The sequence below is a fragment of the Chiloscyllium plagiosum genome, unplaced genomic scaffold, assembly GCF_037043375.1.
Source record: "Chiloscyllium plagiosum isolate Xiang-an unplaced genomic scaffold, Cpla_swu_hap1 HiC_scaffold_25, whole genome shotgun sequence".
Classification (NCBI taxonomy): domain Eukaryota; kingdom Metazoa; phylum Chordata; class Chondrichthyes; order Orectolobiformes; family Hemiscylliidae; genus Chiloscyllium; species Chiloscyllium plagiosum.
This window is the reverse complement of record NW_028270163.1, coordinates 7,077,155-7,093,201: the sequence shown is the minus strand read 5'-3', so window position 1 is coordinate 7,093,201 and position 16,047 is coordinate 7,077,155. Positions and strand designations below refer to the sequence as shown.

The 16,047-nt window shown below is 44.2% G+C and overlaps 1 protein-coding gene across 9 annotated transcripts in view; it reads right to left on the bottom strand.

The window, feature by feature from the left end:
* tmem94 (transmembrane protein 94) overlaps positions 1-16,047 on the bottom strand; it is a 139,818-nt gene that overhangs the window by 72,389 nt on the left and 51,382 nt on the right. For all 9 annotated transcript variants that reach the window (XR_015761367.1, XM_088000430.1, XM_088000433.1 and 6 more), the window contains 3 exons: positions 13,054-13,190; positions 8,672-8,874; positions 5,539-5,690 (listed from right to left, as the gene is read on the bottom strand). Coding sequence is in view for 8 of the 9 variants with exons in the window: in XM_088000430.1 (XP_087856556.1) it covers positions 5,539-5,690; positions 8,672-8,874; positions 13,054-13,190 (492 nt within the window). In the remaining variant the exon portion in view is untranslated. The remainder of the gene's footprint in view (positions 1-5,538; positions 5,691-8,671; positions 8,875-13,053; positions 13,191-16,047) is intronic.

Here is a 16,047-nt window from a genome sequence, read left to right as displayed (position 1 = left end):
ACTTCTTCAAAAAACTCAATCAAGTTTGAGAGACATGATTTCCCATGCATAAAGCCACACTGACTATCTCTAATCAGTCTCTGCCTTTCCAAATACATGTAAATCCTGTCCCTCAGAATTGCCTCCAAACCACCATCTGGCTCATTGGTCTATAGTTCCTTAGTTTCGCCTTACTGCCTTTCTTAAACAGTGGTACCACGTTAGCCAACCTCCAGCCTTCCGGCACTTCGCTTGTGGCTATCGATGATACAAACATCTCAGCAAGGGGTCCAGCGATCTCTTCCCTAGCTTCCCACTGAGTATTAGGGTACACCTGATCAGATCCCAGAAATTTATTCACCTTTATGCGTTTTAAGACGTCCAGCACCTCCTCCATTGTAATATGGGCATTTTTCAAGATGTAGCTATTTATTTCCCCACATTCTCTATCTTCCATGTTCTTCTCCACAGTAAACACTGACGCAAAATGCTCATTCAGTATCTTCCCATCTCCTGCAGTTCTATATGTAATCTTTAAAGGGCCGTATTCTCTGCCTAGCTACCCTTTTGTCCTTAATGTATTTGTAGAATCCCTTGGATTCTCCTTAACCCTATTTGCCAAAGTTATCTAATCTCCCCTTTTTGCCCTCCTGATTTCCCTCTTAAGTACACTCCTACTGCTTCTATACTCTAAGGATTCACTCTATTTCTGCTGCTTTGCCCGACTATACTAACTTCTTATTCTTGACTGGCAAAATTGAGGTTTTAGCCATTGAGCATTTCCTATACCTACCAGCCTTGCCTTTCATCAGAACAAGAACATATTGTCTCTGGATTCTCATTATCTCATTAAGAAGGCTTCCCATTTTCCAGTCCAACCTTTACCTGCAAACATCCAGCCCAATCAACTTTTGAAAGTTCTTGCCTAATACTGTCAAAATTGGTCTTCCTCTAATTCACAACTTCAACTTTTAGACCCTGTCTATCGTTTTCCATCACTATTTTAAAACTAACAGAATTATGGTAATTTTGTCCAAAGCTCCCAGTATTATAACATACCTCACAACATATAGTTATACAGATATACAGCATGGAAACAGACCCAACTCGTCCATGTTGACCAGATATCCTAACCTAATCTAGTCCCATTTACCAGCACTTGGCCCATATCCCTCTAAACTCTTCCTATTCATATACCCATCCAGTTTTCCCTGGAGCATCGGAGGCTGAGGGGTGACCTTCTAGAGGTTTATAAAATCATGAGGGGCATGGATAAGATAAATAGATAAGATCTTTTCCCTGGGGTGGGAGAGTCCAGAACTAGAGGGCATAGGTTTAGGGTGAGGGGGAAAGAGTTAAAAGGGACCCAAGGGGCAACTTTTCCACACTGAGGATGGTTCATGTATGGAATGAGCTGCCAGAGGAGGTGGAGGAGGCTGGTACAATTACAGCATTTAAAATGCATCTGGATGGCTCTACTATCAAGAAACTCTGAACCTACACTCCAAGGTCTCTTTGTTCAGCAACACTCCCAGGTCCTTACCATTAAGTGTATAAGTCTTGATCTGATTTGCTTTTCCAAAATGCAGCACTTGCATTTATCTAAATTAAACCCCATCTGCCATTCATCAGCCCATTGGCCCATCTGAGGTAACCTTCTACACTGTGTCAGAAGGCAAAAATCACAAATAGTTTGGCCATACTGAAGCCAGCTCAGATCTGCCAATCCACAAAAACCTTGAGATGTCATTGAAGGTACAACTCAAATCAAGAAAATATTTCCAAACTTCTGCACATTTTTCAATAATGAAAAAGGACAAATGGTGCAACCTCTGAGCTGACACAATACTGTCAAAGACATGGCAAGTACAGCCCCAGGGTTTAATCTCCCTTGAAAACAATCACTTGTATTAAAAGCAAGGAGGGATTGGTCCAAATAATATTTGCTCTGGCATTGGTCTTTTCTGTGACCCTTTACTTGGTGTTTGAGAGATAAGATCCAGGATGACCTCAGTTTCTTTGGCTTCACTCTCAACTGATTAGCCACAAAAAAAGACCTGCTGAGGATGCCGAGGGTGAAATCAGTAACTGGGGTGTAATATCAATGAGGTAAAAACAATGACTGCAGATTCTGGATTAGTGGTGCTGGAAGAGCACAGCAGTTCAGGCAGCATCCAAGGAGCAGCGAAATCGACGTTTCGGTCAAAAGCCCTTCATCAGGAATAAAGGCAGAGAGCCTGAAGCGTGGAGAGATAAGCTAGAGGAGGGTGGGGATGGGGAGAAAGTAGCATAGAGTACAATAGGTGAGTGGGGAAGGGGATGAAGGTGATAGGTCAGGGAGGAGAGGGTGGGGTGGATAGGTGGAAAAGGAGATAGGCAGGTAGGACAAGTCCGGACAAGTCATGGGGACAGTGCTGAGCTGGAAGGTTGGAACTGGGGTGAGGTGGGGGAAGGGGAAATGAGGAAACTTTTGAAGTCCACATTGATGCCCTGGGGTTGAAGTGTTCCGAGGCGGAAGATGAGGCGTTCTTCCTCCAGGCGTCTGGTGGTGAGGGAGTGGCGGTGGAGGAGGCCCAGGACCTCCATATCCTCGGCAGAGTGGGAGGGGGAGTTGAAATGTTGGGCCACAGGGCGGTGTGGTTGATTGGTGCGGGTGTCCCGGAGATGTTCCCTAAAGCACTCTGCTAGGAGGTGCCCAGTCTCCCCAATGTAGAGGAGACCGCATCGGGAGCAACGGATACAAAAAAATGATATTAGTGGATGTGCAGGTAAAACTTTGATGGATGTGGAAGGCTCCTTTAGGGCCTTGGAGACAGGTGAGGGAGGAGGTGTGGGCACAGGTTTTACAGTTCCTGTGATGACAGGGGAAGGTGCCAGGATGGGAGGGTGGGTTGTAGTGGGGCATGGACCTGACCAGGTAGTCACGGAGGGAACGGTCTTTGCGGAAGGTGGAAAGGGGTGGGGAGGGAAATATATCCCTGGTGGTGGGGTCTTTTTGGAGGTGGCGGAAATGTTGGCGGATGATTTGGTTTATGCGGAGGTTTGTAGGGTGGAAGGTGAGCATTGGGGCGTTCTGTCCTTGTTACAGTTGGAGGGGTAGGGTCTGAGGGCAGAGGTGCGGGGATGTGGACGAGATGTGTTGGAGGGCATCTTTAACCACGTGGGAAGGGAAATTGCGGTCTCTAAAGGAGGAGGCCATCTGGTGTGTTCTGTGGTGGAACTGGTCCTCCTGGGAGCAGATACGGTGGAGGCGGAGGAATTGGGAATAAGGGATGGCATTTTTGCAAGAGGTAGGGTGGGAAGAGGTGTAATCCAGGTAGCTGTGGGAGTCGGTGGGTTTGTAAAAAATGTCAGTGTCAAGTCGGTCGTCATTAATGGAGATGGAGAGGTCCAGGAAGGGGAGGGAGGTGTCAGAGATGGTCCAGGTAAATTTAAGGTCAGGGTGGAATGTGTTGGTGAAGTTGATGAATTGCTCAACCTCCTCGCGGGAGCAGGAGGTGGCGGCGGTGTAATTACGGAAGGTCAACTGTTCTACGTAAATCTCCCATCCTGGCACCTTCCCCTGCCACCGCAGGAACTGTAAAACCGGTGCCCACACCTCCTCCCCCACCTGTATCCAAGGCCCTAAAGGAGCCTTCCACATCCATCAAAGTTTTACCTGCACATCCACTAATATCATTTTTTGTATCCGTTGCTCCCGATGCGGTCTCCTCTACATTGGGGAGACTGGGCACCTCCTAGCAGAGCGCTTTAGGGAACATCTCCGGGACACCCGCACCAATCAACCACACCGCCCTGTGGCCCAACATTTCAACTCCCCCTCCCACTCTGCCGAGGACATGGAGGTCCTGGGCCTCCTTCACCGCCGCTCCCTCACCACCAGACGCCTGGAGGAAGAACGCCTCATCTTCCGCCTCGGAACACTTCAACGCAAGGGCATCAATATGGACTTCAACAGTTTCCTCATTTCCCCCTCCCCCACCTCACCTAGTTCCAAACTTCCAGCTCAGCACTGTCCCCATGACTTGTCCGGACTTGTCCTACCTGCCTATCTCCTTTTCCACCTATCCACCCCACCCTCTCCTCCCTGACCTATCACCTTCATCCCCTCCCCCACTCACCTATTGTACTCTATGCTACTTTCTCCCCACCCCCACCCTTCTCTAGCTTATCTCTCCATGCTTCAGGCTCTCTGCCTTTATTCCTGATGAAGGGCTTTTGCCTGAAACATCGATTTCGCTGTTTTTTGGATGCTGCCTGAACCGCTGTGCTCTTCCAGCACCACTAATCCAGAAACTGGGGTGTAATGGCTATATGCTTCTTGATTATTTATTTAGTGATAATGACATCAGACTAGAACCTCAGGAGTTCTGGGTCATGGGTTTGAATTGCACCTTGGCAAATGTGAAACTGGAATTCAATGAAAATCTTAATTGTAAAAATCTATCTGGTTCACTAGGGAAGGTAATCTGCCATTCTTATCTGGTTTGGTCTACATGCAAGTTCCGATCTACAGGAATATGGTTGACTCTTACTTGCCCTCTGGCAATTAGAATGGACAGTCAATGCTGGCCTATCCAGAGATGCCTATATCCCATGAATGAAATAACAAGTACAGCCCAGCATGTGACTGTGACCATCCAGGTTGAATTTTGTCCACCCTGACCAAAAGCTATAAAGTGAAAATAATCTATACACTACTTGCTAGTTAGCAAAGCTGCAATGGGTTGAATGGCTGTATTCCATGCTGCCCATTCTACAGTATTACACAAAGCTCTGGTTTGACCTCATTAGGTTCACCTTACATTGTTGTACTACAACATCTACAAATTGACATGCCTCTTCCCTTATGTGCTTTATTTTACATTCATTCAAATTTGTCAATTATCTAGGCTAATTCCTCAGGACTTATTAAGTCATAGGTTTCTCCTCTTTCCTGCCCTTTGATTCATCCATGCACAAAAATCTTCCCATTGTAATACCATTTGCCTAATATTCATGCATTGAATGGGTGATTCATTTCCATTTGTATAAAATCAAAAACTTGTCAATTCAACATTACATAAGAGTATTTCAGAAATCCAAACCATATAAAAATGTCAAACTTTGGGTCCAATATCGCCTCAGCCCTAATGGAAGGAGGTTCACAAACTGATAGTTTTGTAATAGACTCATGAAAGGTAGATGCACTGCACTATTCACCAATGCTATCTAATTTTGTCAACATAACTAAAAATCTCACACCACTGAGAAATATCAAAGGGTCAAAATGTCGCGGCCCAACCAGCAACGCAGCCAAAAGCAGCCTCCTATATAGGCTCACTGCAGCTTACCTCACTGTCTATGCTACCTCATGCAGCTCAACAGAGGACCAACTTTATTTTGATTTCTAAAACTACAACACAGAATATTTGCCATGGAAAATTAACATGATCTTTAAAGACAGAGAAGTATTAAAAATACATAAATATAAGCTAATTTAGTGAATTCCATGGTGCTGTATAAAGATGAGTGATTTAAACAACATTACCAACATGAGACATTCTCAGCTCCCCTTACCTGACATTTTCAAGAACTGGAGTTCTCACTACTCTAAAGTGTCTGTGCTGCTGAGGAGTCTCAGGTCCTTTCTTTCCTTTTCCCCTGGGTGTAGGTGGGGGGGAAAACGGGGGAAACAAATCACCAGGCTCCAGTACTATGTGCTCATCATCCTGTTTCAAGCAAGGAGTGAAGGACAGAAAGAGATGAAGTCTTATTATGGAGTTAAAAAACTCAACATAAAACAGCCAAATCAAACACTGGCAGCGAAGGAACCAGTGACAACTGCAATATTGATCAATTATAATCACAAAAACAAGAATCCACCTGCTCTTTTCAAAATGTTTTTGCAGTTAGAGTCATGTCCCATCTGCCTGCATTTGGTCCATACCTATCCCACCCATGTACCTGTCTAAGCGTTTCTTAAATGTTGAAATTGTACTCACTTCCACTGCTACCTCTGGGCAGCCCATTCCAGACACTCTCCACCCTGTGTGCGAGAAAACTGCCCCTCTGCATCCTTTCCGATCCTTCCCCTCTCATCTTAAACCTACGTCCTTTAGTTTCAAACTTCTCTACAATGGGCAAAAGCTATTGGCTATATACCTTATCTCTGCCACTCATGATTTTATAGGCCTCTGTAAGGTTACTCCTCAGTCTCCTGTGCTCCAGGAAAAAAGTCCCAGCCTATCTAACCTCTCCTCATAATTCAAACCTTCCAGTTCAGATGGCATCCTAGTAAATCTTTTCTACACTCTTTCTAGTTTAGTAATATCCTTGCTACAATAGGGCGACCAGAACGTCAGTTACAGACGTGAATTGAGACCTTTGATTCACGTACCTGCAGAGCAAAATCTCTAACTAATTTAAAAATTAATCTTGTTGTATTTCCTTTCCTTAACTTTACCTCCGAAGTGTATTGGTTTATGTTTCTACAATTAAATGTGAAGTGCAAGCTATCTGCAGGTCCTACAAATCTTTTTCAAGTCTGCCATTTAGAAATTACTTATTCTCAAATTTACTTGCACATAATAAGGATAGCTTTAACTTAGGTTCCTATTGAACATAATGCATTAAATCATTCAGCTCTTTTCCCTCTGTCTTTTACTTCTTACCTATTTATATCTGAATGTTCCACATTCTCCTGAATGATGCAAATTGTCTTTGTCACAAATCCTTTTACAGGATCTATCCAAAGGCTTTTAAGAATCCAAGTGAAATACAACCTACGTCCTTTATTTATTGTCCGTTACATATTTAGAGAATTTTCTACATTCGAGCATGGCTATTGAAACCCCATGCTGATTAGTGAACTGCTATGGCAGTGCTTAATAATTTCAATCCATATCATACTCCAACAATTCAGTCACATTTAATGGATGCAAGATAAAGACTTGGGGACCAAAAAAATGCCAGTTTGTACAGCATTAGTAGAGGATGCTGATTGCTCAGGCCACTGTTGACATGGAGATGCAGCAGGAATAATTAATTAACAATCATCGTTCACAGACCACAAGACACGTAGACTTTCGTCAGAGTATCTCTGTGGAATACTACAGAAAGTGGCAGTCTTCATTTTCTCAAAGAAAATGGTGCAACGCTCGCATAAATTCCTCTTAGCTCCATAAAACAGGATCCTGTGTGTGTTAATACATGAAGCATCTAGTTCGGCCATCACAATGTGAGCCCAACTGATAATCTTAAATTGGTTTCTGATGCAATTCTTGTCAAACCATGTCAGACATGGTGTTCTGCAGTTTACAAGTACGGACTGATTGAGCACAATTGGCATGCTTCAAATGGTCAAAAAGGCGTTAATAAAAACCAAAAGAACTGCAGATGCTGTAAATCAGAAACAAAAACAGAAATTGCTGGTAAAGCTCAGCAGGTCTGGCATCATCTGTGGAGAGAAATCAAAGTTAATGTTTCAGGTCTAGTGACCCTTGCTCAGAACTGATGGTAGCCAGGAAAATGTCAGTCAACATGGCATGTTGTTTGATACAGTCTACCAATTGTTAGGATGTTAGCTTACACAAATACAAAGACATGAAGCGTGTTACCTTAGGCTGCTAGTTTGCAGTAAACTAAGGAGTGATTTCTCCACTGCCAAGCCAAAGAGATGTTTTGCTTCACATACAAATGATTGTGATGTAGGGGTTTCAGTGCGAGTGTGATGCCAAGAACACAGACCATGAGTCTCAATGACTGGTGGACCATATGAAACATTCTGAGCAGGGAGCATGCTGACCCTGCTCAACAAGCCTCTGTTTTCAAGTTTGCTCAATTAGACATGAGATCCTGCTATTGAACAAAATTTATGAATTCAGACACTGCTAAGAAATACACTGGAAACCAATGCAAAATCAACAGTCGGTCACAATATGATGCATCTGCACAACCCAGAAGTTAGATATTAGCATTAATACACAATACCCAGATTAATGTTGGCAAAAGGAATTTGCACATATTTTGCACCTTTCCATGGAGGATGTCAACCTTTTCTGACCATTGGTGGCTCAGTGGTTAGTACTGCTGCCTCACAGCGTCAGGATCCCATGTTTGAATCCAGCCTCGGGCAACTGTCTGTGTGGAGTTTGCACATTTCCTCATGTCTCTGTGGGTTTCCTCCGGGTGCTCCGGTTTCCTCCCACAGTCCAAAGATGTGGTCAGGTGAATTGGCCATGCTAAATTGCCCATAGTGTTAGGTGCATTAGTCAGAGGGAAGAGTATCTGGGTGGGTTACTCTTTGGAGGGTCGGTGTGGACTGGTTGGGCCGAAGGGCCTGTTTCCACACTGTAGGGAATCTAATCTAATTAGAGTCTACATGCCTAGCCAGAGAATCAAGTCTGACAATTAACTGTTCCAGCTTTCCATTCATTCAGCACCCTCTTCTCACGCTGTAAAAAAATGATATTCCATTTCCAACTCTGGCTTCTTGCATCCTCATCCTGTTGAATGCAAGTGAAAAGCTTTGACTTTAAGTCTCCTTCTAGCAATATTTCAGTTATCATAAGACAAAAGACGACTATTATTGCCTGGTATATTTCTACCTCTTTCCTTTAATAGAAATATCACAGTTGTCACCGCTTAACAAACTTTTCAGTTCCACAGGGCATAGTTTCCAAGTTTAGTTAGAAGTAAAGAAAATGCTTACCTTAATTCCTCTTAAAGAAGCAAAAGACTCCTGGCCAGGTCTAAGGGCAATGATGTCACCTTCCACCAATAAGCAGACTGGAAGATTGATCAAATGTCCATCTCTATAGGCCCAGTGGAGTGACCAAGATGGAGCAGAGGGCATAAAGAGATCTGGGTACAATGCATCTTCCCATCTCAGTTCCTCACAACTCAGAAGTGCTTCTACAAACATTAAACAAAGCAAATATCAACACTTACAAGAAATCACTTTTTCACTATGTGCAAATTTAAAAACTGAATTAAGTTGCATACTTTAACAGGACTATCCGGCAGAGTGAACCGACATACTTCCACGACCTGGGCACTTGCTCAATGCATAACAACTCTAACATCATCCAATTCTGATGTCAGATCATCAACCTGAAACAATAATGGTTCCCTCATCCTGGGTGCTCTTGACAAGTTGAGCGCTCTTCACAATTTCTGTATCTGTCACAGAATCTGGGTTTGAGCCACCTAAATGCAGCTACTAATGTATACGAGCACACTTGGCACAGACTCCCACTATACCACCTTAAGGAATGGTGTGAACAGTGAAGAAGTTTCCACTGACATTAAAGCAAAATGTGCCTTTCCAGGGTACTTTCCCAATACTGAATGTATCCATTGCAAAAAATTCCAGCACCTCCACTGTTACTAGAAATACAATTTTACAGCATAGAGTTCACTTTCTGTAACTCAGTTTTTGGTCTGGGCAGCAATATATACAAGGAGAAAGGGAGGACAACAGATGCTGGAGATCAGAGTCGAAAAGTATGGTGCTGGAAAATCACAGCTGGTCAGGCAGCATCCTAGGAGCAGGAGAATCGACGTTTTGAGCATAAGCTCTTCATTAGGAATGAGGGGGTGAACAAAGGGGGCTGAGAGAAATGGGAGGGTGTGGGACTCTGGGTGAGTGGGGGTGGAGGTAGTTGGGAATGTGATAGGTAGATGGAGGTGGGGGGGGGTGATGGTGATAGGTCGGAGAGGACGGTGGAATGGATAGGTGGGAAGGAAGATGGACAGATAGGACAGTCAAGAGGGCAGTGTTGAGTTGGAAGGTTGGATCTGGGATAAGGTGGGGAGTGGGGAAATGAAGAAACTGGTGAAATCTACATTGATCCCATGTGGTTGCTGCATCCCAAGGCAGAAGATGAGGGATTCTTCCTCCAGGCATCAGGTGGCTAGAGTTTGGTGGTGGAAGTGGACTTGCATGTCCTTGGCTGAGTGGGAGGGCGAGTTAAAGTGTTTGGTCACAGGTGGGGTTACTTAGTGCAATGGTCCCAGAGATGTTCTCTGAATCGTTCTGCAAGTTGGCATCCTGTTTCCCCAATGTAGAGGAGACCACATCGAGAGCAACGGACACAGCACATGACATGTGCAGAAGTACAGGTAAACCTCTGTCAGATGTGGAAGGACCATTTGGGGCCTTGGACGGAGGTTGGGGGGGGGGGTGGGGGGAGAAGAGGAAAAAAAAAAGTGTGGGCGCAAGTTTTGCACTTCTTCCGGTGGCAAGGGAAGGTGTTGGGTTGGTGGGGGCTGTGCACCTAACAAAGGAGTCCCTGAGGGAATGGTCTCTGCGAAGCATAGATAGTGTTTGGGACGGAAATGTATCCCTGATGGTGGGGTGTGTTGGCAGGTGGCAGAAATGCTGGAAGATGATTCGTTATACCCGAAGGTTAGTGGGGTGGAAGGTGAGGACCAGGAGGATTGTGTCCTTGATGCGACTGGAGGGGTCGGGTTCAAGGGTGGACATGCGGGAAGTGGAAGAGACATACTGGAGGGCATCGACGACCATGTGGGAGGGGAAATTGTGGTCCTTGAAGGAGGCGGCCATCTGGGATGTTCCATGGTGGAATTGGTCTTCCTGGGAGTAGATGTGGTGGAGGATTTGAAGTAGATGTCCGTGTTGAGTCTGGTCATTGGCAACAGTCCATCTGCTGCAGCTACACCGGCACCAACCCCACCTTTTCTTCCGCTATATCGACGACTGTATCAGCGCCATTTCATGCTCCTGTAAGAAGTTTGAACAGTTCATCAACTTCATCACCTTCCACCTTGACCTCAAGTTCACCTGGACCATCCCTCTCCTTCCTGGACCTCTCCATCTCCATTTCCATTTCCGGCGACAGACTCAACACCGACATCTACTTCAAATCCACCGACTCCTACAGCTAACTGGACGACACCTCCTCCTACCCTGCCTCCTGTAAAAACGCTATTCCTTACACACAATTCCTCTGCCTCCACTGTATGTGCTCCCAGGAGGACCAATTCCACTGTAGAACATCCCAGATGGCCTCCTCCTTCCGGGCCAAATGCACTGAACAACCCCACTGTCCTATGGCTGAACACTAACTCCTCCTCCACCGCCAAACTCCAGCCACCTGATGCCTGGAGGAAGAATCCCTCATCTTCTGCCTCAGGATCCTCCAGTCACAAGAGATCAATGTGGATTTCACCAGTTTCCTCATTTCCCTCCGGATCTTTGGACCCTATCCCCGATCCAACCTTCCAACTCGGCACCGCCCTTTGAACTGTCCATCTTCATTCCCGCCTATCTGCTCCACTCTCTTTCTGACCTATCACCATCGCTCCCTACCTCCATCTACCTATTGCATTCCCAACAACCTTCCCCCCCAGCCCCACCCCCCCTCCCATTTATTTCTCAGCCTCCTTGGGCCACCCCCTCATTCCTGATGAAGAGCTGGTGCTCGAAACATCGACTCTCCTGCACCTTGGATGTTGCCTGACCGACTGTGCTTTTGCAGTAATATATACAAGTGCATCGCCTACAAATACGAAACTCAGGAACAGCCATCTCTGTTAACTGAAGTTTTTGATGTTGGGAATTTTTTGTTGCACATTTCAGGCTCATAGTGTAAGCAGAAAATGAAAGCTCCACTACGAAATAAAGAACTCAAAATTAACACCGCCATCCCGGCACTGCTTTCTAACATGTTAGCGCTGTATCTCAATGATGCTAGTTATGGAAATGCACACTCAGGATAAATGACTATTGTCTAACTTGGCTACTGTGATCTTCTTTGTTTATTTGGCTAATCATCATTGGTCGCAACAAGATGAATAGTATTTTCAGAGACCCTGAGCTTCACAGTGATGGTCAACACATTAAGACCTATCCCTCTCATGATTTAGTGAGCAAAACAACGTGTAACTGAACTATTCAAACAAGGTCATCTCGAGTCTGACTCAGTGTCTGACCAAATTCATTTGACTTCAGTATTACATATGGGTGAAGGTCTATTTTGGTAACGGTATACAGTTTTCAAAAACAAAATATGTTTCTTGTTGTAAAAACCCCTCTTATTTTAGCCCAGGTCCTTTCAAAGCAACGTCAATCAACAAACAAACCACCCGCCGACTGACTGAACAGGAAACAGGTCACACGCTTGCACTACATAAACCACTATGCAACAGGAAGCTTGAAATTTAAAATAAGATTCTGATCTCCGGCAGCAGGCTCATCTGAGCTTTACTTAGCTGAGTCCTTCAGGTTACAAATGAAACGCCAATGCCACTGCTGGTGCTGCTGCAGAAATCTAATTTTATGAATTAAATTCACACAAAGCGTGCTCTCTCAGCTCAGCTACAGATGGAGTAGAAATTAGCAGCTTAGGAAGGAATTTAAGATTTCAAAATTATAGGCAAATCACATTCAAATTAACAAACGCAAAATCAAACAGTAAGATGTGAAAAGGCTGTCAGAAGCTACTTGTTGTGGGGCTTTATAAAAGCCAAAGACTCGTAAAGCACTTCTGGCCAACACCCACAGTATAAGCAAGACAGCACCTACTAATCAGACCAGAAAACTGGTCATAGGAGATGAACAAAATTTCTGACAGTTTAAAATCAAGATTTTCAGTTTGTTCAGGTTCCATTATCTGTGACCAGATACTAGAAATACTTCAAATACTAGAACACTCTAATAAGAACGGAATAGTAAAAATAACCAGCAGATCAGGCAGAATGTGCAGGTAGAGAAACAAGATTAATGTTTCAGGTTTATGATGTTTTATCAGAACTGCGTGGAAACTGTTAGAGATAAACAGCTATTAAGCATGTTGCAGTCATAGACACATGCTTTTTCCTGGTTCATGTCCAATGTTTGCGTTCTGATGAAACGCACCCAGCTGAAATCTTAACTCTGCTTCTCTCTCCACAGAGGGTCTCAGATCTGAGTGATTTTAGCCTTTACTGTTTAAATTATGGTATCTATGAGATAATTACATTCTCCACCATTTCTCATTAGTTTATGTATTCACTCGAGCTGAACTAACAAATCTGTCTTAATCTGTCACAAACATTCCCAAATCCATCATGTGTTTCATGTATATTCACCATTCAGTTTATTGATGATTGCTTGGAGTCTGGCTACAACTTCACCTCTTTTCAGTCTTCCTTGTCTCCCAATCACGTATAGGTTGAGGAAAAGGAGTAGGAACAACACTGCAGCATTCAGTACTGCGGTGCCCTGGCTATCAGAGAGGAGAGAAGGAAGCACAAGAGTTAGCTGCCTGCAGTCAATAAGCAATCTTATAAGTTGTATTGTTCTCATTCTGTGGAACGTTCTGAAATGTCTCAAAGCAACCACAGAAATTGTTTATTAAGATTTATGTATTCAATGTGGGTCACTTGTGTTTACTGAGATCAGTAGAGGCATGCAACAATACATGCTCAATATACAGACAGCATAACTGCAACAGAGGCAAATTCAACAACATTTTAATCAAAAGCCACAGACCAAAGCAGTAACTTCCTAAAGGTCACTACATGGGTTTGTTATTTGTGTGCCTTGCTCCTTTTCTACATTTAAAGTATTTATTAAATAGTCTGCAGCATTCAAAGCTAGCAGGTTGTGAATTATGACCAGTATAAAGTGAGTAGGGGGCCGTTTCAGGATTGTAAATTAGGGAGAAAGTGTGTCATACCTCACCATAGGTGGGCCTGGCACCATGCTATGAGTGCAGCATAAGGTAGAGAATGAAAAATGTGGATCTCCAATTATCTTTGTTTCAGCTCTGATCTCTACACAAGAGGAAATGTATCTTTCCCTTATGCCCATAAAGATAATTCATATGGAAATTTATTTTGGTACATTGTGCAAACATTTAAAAATTACTTCAGTAAAAACAAATAATCATTGAAATCTAATTTTCTTTAAGATATATTAAAACCATTCCAATGCAACTGGAATAAGTCATTAGAGAGTACATATTCCTATCCATACACCAGCTCCTGTTCTTATAGATAAAAGGCACAGGAAGCAAATTTTCCTACAACATAGGGATCATATGCTCTTTCTGAAATGCCTTCGACAGTAATACTGAAACAAGGGGTATTTTCATTGTTTACACCATCTTTTACTTCCATCAAAATCCTTCAAGAGCAGATTTCATCAAGTACAAGAGTTTTCTGATTGTTGGATCGACTTAAAAAGATTTTCATTTTCTGAGCTAGTATAATTGTTTATGTTCCTTGGCCACTCATGTATGTCAGTCCCAAGAATCCATCTGTCATCCACTTCAACGCCTTGATATTTGTGGTTATTAACTATTTTAATGTCACATCAATCTTGAGTTTAGAGATAGAGGTTTAATTAGTCTGGATCACGTTGGAATAAGTAGGGAAGATGCTAGAGGTTATTAAGGTGGACAAATCCCCAGGACCGGATGGGATCTATCCCAGGTTGCTGAGGGAGGTGAGAGAAAAAATAGCTGGTGTCCTGACAGATATCTTTGTGGCATCCTTAAATACAGGTGAGATGCCGGAGGACTGGAAGGTTGCTCATGTTGTCTCCCTGTACAAGAAGGGTAGTAGGGATATCCCGGGTAACTACAGACCAGTGAGCCTGACGTCGGTGGTGGGGAAGTTGCTGGAGTAGGTACTGAGAGATAGGATCTATTTATATTTAGAAAATAATGAGCTTATCAGTGATAGGCAACATGGTTTTGTGCGGGGGATATCGTGCCTTACCAACTTAATAGAGTTCTTCGAGAAAGTGACCAAGTTGATAGATGAAGGAAGGGCTGTTGATGTCATATACATGGACTTTAGTAAGGCGTTTGATAAGGTTCCCCATGGTAGGCTAATGGAGAAAGTGAAGTCACATGGTGAGCAGGGTGTTCTAGCTAGGTGGATAAAGAACTGGTTGAGCAACAGGAGACAGTAGTAGTTGAAGGGAGTTTCTCGAAATGGAGAAAGGTGACCAGTGGTGTTCACAGGGGTCAGTGTTGGGGCCACTGTTGTTTGTAATATACATAAATGATCTAGAAGAGGGCACTGTTGGTATGATCAGCGAGTTTGCAGATGACACGAAGATTGGTGGAGTAGCAGAAAGCATAAGGGACTGTCAGAGAATACAGGAGGATATAGACAAACTGGAGAGTTAGGCTGAAAAGTGGCAGATGGCTTTCAATCTAGACAAATGTGAGGTGATGCATTTAGACAAGTCTAATTCTAGAGCGAATTATACAATAAATGGAAGAGCCTTGGGAAAAGTTGATGGGCAGAGAGATCTGGGAGTGCAGGTCCATTGTACGCTGAAGGTTGCTGCACAGGTGGATAGAGTGGTCAAGAAGGCATATAGTATGCTTGCCTTCATTGGGCGGGGTATTGAATATAAGAGCTGGCAAGTCATGTTAAAATGGTACACTACGTTGGTTCGGCTGCATTTAGAATACTGTGTACAGTCCTGGTCACCACATTACCAAAAGGATGTGGATGCCTTGGAGAGGGTGCAGAGAAGGTTTACGAGGATGTTGCCTGGTATGGAAGGTGCTAGCTATGAAGACAGGTTGAGGAGGTTAGGTTTATTTTCACTAGAAAAAAGGAGATGGAGGGGGGGACCTGATTGTGGTTTACAAATTCATGAAGAGTATAGACAGGGTGGATAGAGACAAGCTTTTTCCCAGGGTGAAGGATTCAATAACAAGAGGTCACGCTTTCAAGGTGAGAGGTGGAAGGTTTAAGGGGGATACACGCGGTAAGTACTTTGCACAGAGGGTGGTAGAACGCATTGCCAGCAGAAGTGGTAGAGGCAGGTACGGTAGCTTTATTTCAGATGCGTCTGGACAGATGCATGAGTAGGTGGGGAGCAGAGGGATACAAATGCTTAGGAATTGACCGCAGAGGTGGTTGGGGGCGGGGGGGTGGGAGTGGAGGCAGTTGGGAGCGGGTGGGGGGGAGCAGACAGTGTTGTGGCAGGTGGGGGGGGGGGCAGGGTGGGAGCAGAGAGAGTTGAAGGCAGGTGGGGAGGTGGTGTTTAATGGGGTTGGGGGTGGGGTCTTGCGCGCAGTGTGCTTTTGCCTAGTCTCCTGAACAGGGAGCAGACTT